Source organism: Somniosus microcephalus, chromosome 27, assembly GCF_052327205.1.
Source record: "Somniosus microcephalus isolate GS21.2 chromosome 27, FLI_Smic_1.0, whole genome shotgun sequence".
Taxonomy (NCBI): domain Eukaryota; kingdom Metazoa; phylum Chordata; class Chondrichthyes; order Squaliformes; family Somniosidae; genus Somniosus; species Somniosus microcephalus.
In genome coordinates, this window is record NC_141013.1 from 49,796,597 (window position 1) to 49,801,336 (window position 4,740).

General features: G+C 66.4%; 1 protein-coding gene across 1 annotated transcript in view; it reads left to right on the forward strand.

Annotated features, from left to right (window-relative positions):
• The first annotated feature begins 819 nt into the window (after positions 1-819).
• The window catches only part of slc39a1 (solute carrier family 39 member 1), a 25,162-nt gene continuing 21,241 nt past the window's right edge, over positions 820-4,740 (forward strand). Inside the window, exon 1 of the mRNA XM_085968948.1 lies at positions 820-944. Within this exon, the coding sequence (XP_085825074.1) occupies positions 836-944 (109 nt within the window). The 5' untranslated portion in view covers positions 820-835. The remainder of the gene's footprint in view (positions 945-4,740) is intronic.

Below are 4,740 nucleotides of genomic sequence, written 5' to 3' on the forward strand. Positions count from 1 at the left end.
GTGCCCAGTCCTCACCGTTTTTAAGCCACATTTCCGTTATTGCCACATCATATTGCCACACGGCTAATTGTGCTTGTAGCTCACCAACCATATTCACCACACCTATTCCTGTACTCACTAGCACGTGGCACCGGGAGTAATCCGGAGATTACTACCTTTGAAGTCCTGCTTTTTAATCTCTCTCCGAGCTCCCTTAACTCTGCTTGCAGGCCCTCATCCCTCTTTCTGCCTATGTCGTTAGTACCAATATGGACAACGACCTCTGGCTTTTCACCTTCCCCCCTCAGAATGTCCTGTAGCCGCTCAGTGACGTCCTTGACCCTGGCACCAGGAAGGCAACATACCATCCTGGAGTCACGTCTATGGCCGCAGAAACACCTGTCTGCTCCCCTAACTATTGAATCCCCTACCACTATTGCTCTTCCACTCATTTTCCCACCCCCCCGCAACCCCACTGATTGAGTACAGTGTCTGGGAAAGGGTTGGGAGGGGGATTTAGTTCAGTGTTTGGGAAAGGGTTGGGAGATGGATTGAGTACAGTTTCTTGGAAAAGGTTGGTAAGTGGATTGAGTACAGTGTCCGGGAAAGGATTGAGAGAGGGATTGAATACAGTTTCTTGGAAAGGGTTGGGAGGAGGATTGAGTTCAGTGTCTGGGAAAGGGTTGTGAGGTGGAGTCAGTTCAGTGTCTGGGAAAGGGTTGGGAGATGCATAGAGTGTCTGGGAATGAGCTGGGTGGTGGAGTGAGTTCAGTGTCTGGAAAGAGTTGGGAGGCGCATTGAGTGGAGTCGGCTGTGGGCGGGGCCCGGCCGGGGGCGGGGCTGTGTTGCCCGGGCGATGGCGGCGTTGGTCGGGGTGAAGGTGGGCTGTCTGGCGGCTCTCGCGGTGCTGCCCGCGCTCTGCGGCATCATCCCGGCTACAGCTCGCGGCTTCAGACAGCCGACAGGTCAGTGTGGGGTGGAGGGAGGTCAGAGTGTGGGGTGGGGTGGAGTGGAGGGAGGTCAGAGTGTGGGGTGGAGGGAGGTCAGAGTGTGGGGTGGGGTGGAGGGAGGTCAGAGTGTGGGGTGGGGTGGAGGGAGGTCAGAGGGTGGGGTGGGGTGGAGGGAGGTCAGAGGGTGGGGTGGGGTGGAGGGAGGTCAGAGGGTGGGGTGGAGGGAGGTCAGAGGGTGGGGTGGGGTGGAGGGAGGTCAGAGGGTGGGGTGGGGTGGAGGGAGGTCAGAGGGTGGGGTGGGGTGGAGGGAGGTCAGAGGGTGGGGTGGAGAGAGGGAGTGTGGGGTGGAGGGAGGGAGTGTGGGGTGGAGGGAGGGAGTGTGGGGTGGAGGGAGGGAGGGAGTGTGGGGTGGAGGGAGGGAGGGAGTGTGGGGTGGAGGGAGGGAGGGAGTGTGGGGTGGAGGGAGGGAGGGGAGTGTGGGGTGGAGGGAGGGGAGGGGGGTGAGGGGAGGGGAGGGGGGTGGAGGGAGGGGAGTGTGGGGTGGAGGGAGGGGAGGGAGGGTGGAGGGAGGGAGGGGAGTGTGGGGTGGAGGGAGGGAGGGGAGTGTGGGGTGGAGGGAGGGGAGGGGAGTGTGGAGTGGAGGGGGAGTGTGGGGTGGAGGGAGGGGGGGAGTGTGGGGTGGAGGGTGGGGGGGAGTGTGGGGGTGGAGGGGGGGGGGAGTGTGGGGGTGGAGGGGGGGGAGTGTGGGGTGGAGAGAGGGAGTGTGGGGGGGAGGGGAGGGGGGGGGGAGTGTGGGGTGGAGGGAGGGAGAGAGGGAGTGTGGGGGGGAGGGTGGGGGGGAGGGGAGGGGGGGGAGTGTGGGGTGGAGGGTGGGGGGGAGTGTGGGGGTGGAGGGGGGGGAGTGTGGGGTGGAGAGGGAGTGTGGGGGGGAGGGGAGGGGGGGGGAGTGTGGGGTGGAGGGAGGGAGAGAGGGAGTGTGGGGGGGAGTGTGGGGGGGAGGGTGGGGGGGAGGGGAGGGGTGGGGGGGAGGGGAGGGGAGGGGGAGGGGTGGGGGGGAGGGGAGGGGGGGGTGTGGGGGGGAGGGGAGTGTGGGGGGGAGGGTGGGGGGGAGGGGAGTGTGGGGGAGTGTGGGGGGGAGGGGAGGGGGGGGGAGGAGGGAGGGAGGGGGGGGGGAGGAGGGGGGGGGAGGAGGGGGGGAGTGTGGGGGGAGGAGGGGGGGAGTGGGGGGGGAGGAGGGGGGGAGTGTGGGGGGGAGGGAGAAGGGGGGGGGAGGTGGAGGGAGGGAGGAAGGGGGGGGGAGGAGGAGGGAGGGAAGGGGGGGAGGAGGGAGGAGGAAGGGGGGGAGAGGGATGGAGGAGGGGGGGAGGAGGTCAGTCAGAGTGTGGGGTGGAGGGAGGTCAGTCAGAGTGTGGGGTGGAGGGAGGTCAGTCAGAGTGTGGGGTGGAGGGAGGTCAGTCAGAGTGTGGGGTGGAGGGAGGTCAGTCAGAGTGTGGGGTGGAGGGAGGTCAGTCAGAGTGTGGGGTGGAGGGAGGTCAGTCAGAGTGTGGGGTGGAGGGAGGTCAGTCAGAGTGTGGGGTGGGGTGGAGGGAGGTCAGTCAGAGTGTGGGGTGGGGTGGAGGGAGGTCAGTCAGAGTGTGGGGTGGGGTGGAGGGAGGTCAGTCAGAGTGTGGGGTGGGGTGGAGGGAGGTCAGTCAGAGTGTGGGGTGGGGTGGAGGGAGGTCAGTCAGAGTGTGGGGTGGGGTGGAGGGAGGTCAGTCAGAGTGTGGGGTGGGGTGGAGGGAGGTCAGTCAGAGTGTGGGGTGGGGTGGAGGGAGGTCAGTCAGAGTGTGGGGTGGGTGGAGGGAGGTCAGTCAGAGTGTGGGGTGGGGTGGAGGAGGTCAGTCAGAGTGTGGGGTGGGGTGGAGGGAGGTCAGTCAGAGTGTGGGGTGGGGTGGAGGGAGGTCAGTCAGAGTGTGGGGTGGGGTGGAGGGAGGTCAGTCAGAGTGTGGGGTGGGGTGGAGGGAGGTCAGTCAGAGTGTGGGGTGGGGTGGAGGAGGTCAGTCAGAGTGTGGGGTGGGGTGGAGGGAGGTCAGTCAGAGTGTGGGGTGGGGTGGAGGGAGGTCAGTCAGAGTGTGGGGTGGGGTGGAGGGAGGTCAGTCAGAGTGTGGGGGGGGTGGAGGGAGGTCAGTCAGAGTGTGGGGTGGGGTGGAGGGAGGTCAGTCAGAGTGTGGGGTGGGGTGGAGGGAGGTCAGTCAGAGTGTGGGGTGGGGTGGAGGGAGGTCAGTCAGAGTGTGGGGTGGGGTGGAGGGAGGTCAGTCAGAGTGTGGGGTGGGGTGGAGGGAGGTCAGTCAGAGTGTGGGGTGGGGTGGAGGGAGGTCAGTCAGAGTGTGGGGTGGGGTGGAGGGAGGTCAGTCAGAGTGTGGGGTGGGGTGGAGGGAGGTCAGTCAGAGTGTGGGGTGGGGTGGAGGGAGGTCAGTCAGAGTGTGGGGTGGGGTGGAGGGAGGTCAGTCAGAGTGTGGGGTGGGGTGGAGGGAGGTCAGTCAGAGTGTGGGGTGGGGTGGAGGGAGGTCAGTCAGAGTGTGGGTGGGGTGGAGGAGGTCAGTCAGAGTGTGGGTGGGGTGGGGAGGTGGAGGTCAGTCAGAGTGTGGGTGGGGTGGAGGGAGGTCAGTCAGAGTGTGGGGTGGGGTGGAGGGAGGTCAGTCAGAGTGTGGGGTGGGGTGGAGGGAGGTCAGTCAGAGTGTGGGGTGGGGTGGAGGGAGGTCAGTCAGAGTGTGGGGTGGGGTGGAGGGAGGTCAGTCAGAGTGTGGGGTGGGGTGGAGGGAGGTCAGTCAGAGTGTGGGGTGGGGTGGAGGGAGGTCAGTCAGAGTGTGGGGTGGGGTGGAGGGAGGTCAGTCAGAGTGTGGGGTGGGGTGGAGGGAGGTCAGTCAGAGTGTGGGGTGGGGTGGAGGGAGGTCAGTCAGAGTGTGGGGTGGGGTGGAGGGAGGTCAGTCAGAGTGTGGGGTGGGGTGGAGGGAGGTCAGTCAGAGTGTGGGGTGGGGTGGAGGAGGTCAGAGTGTGGGGGGGGGGGTGGAGGAGGTCAGAGTGTGGGGGGGGGGGTGGAGGAGGTCAGAGTGTGGGGGGGGTGGGGGGGCAGAGTGTGGGGTGGGGTGGAGGGAGAGAGGTCAGAGTGTGGGGTGGGGTGGAGGGAGGTCAGTCAGAGTGTGGGGTGGGGTGGAGGGAGGTCAGTCAGAGTGTGGGGTGGGGTGGAGGGAGGTCAGTCAGAGTGTGGGGTGGGGTGGAGGGAGGTCAGAGTGTGGGGGGGGGGTGGAGGAGGTCAGAGTGTGGGGGGGGTGGGGGGGGCAGAGTGTGGGGTGGGGTGGAGGGAGAGAGGTCAGAGTGTGGGGTGGGGTGGAGGGAGGTCAGAGTGTGGGGGGGGTGGAGGAGGTCAGAGTGTGGGGGGGGTGGAGGAGGTCAGTGTGGGGGGGGTGGAGGAGGTCAGTGTGGGGGGGGTGGAGGTCAGAGTGTGGGGGGGGAGGGAGGTCAGAGTGTGGGGTGGGGGGGGAGGGGAGGTCAGAGTGTGGGGTGGGGGGGGAGGGGAGGTCAGAGTGTGGGGTGGGGGGGGAGGGGAGGTCAGAGTGTGGGGTGGGGGGGAGGGGAGGTCAGAGTGTGGGGTGGGGGGGAGGGGAGGTCAGAGTGTGGGGTGGGGGGGAGGGAGGTCAGAGTGTGGGGTGGGGTGGGGGGGAGGGGAGGTCAGTGTGGGGTGGGGTGGAGGGGGGGAGGTCAGAGTGTGGGGTGGGTGGGTGAGGGGAGGTCAGAGTGTGGGGTGGGGGGAGGTCAGAGTGTGGTCTCTCTC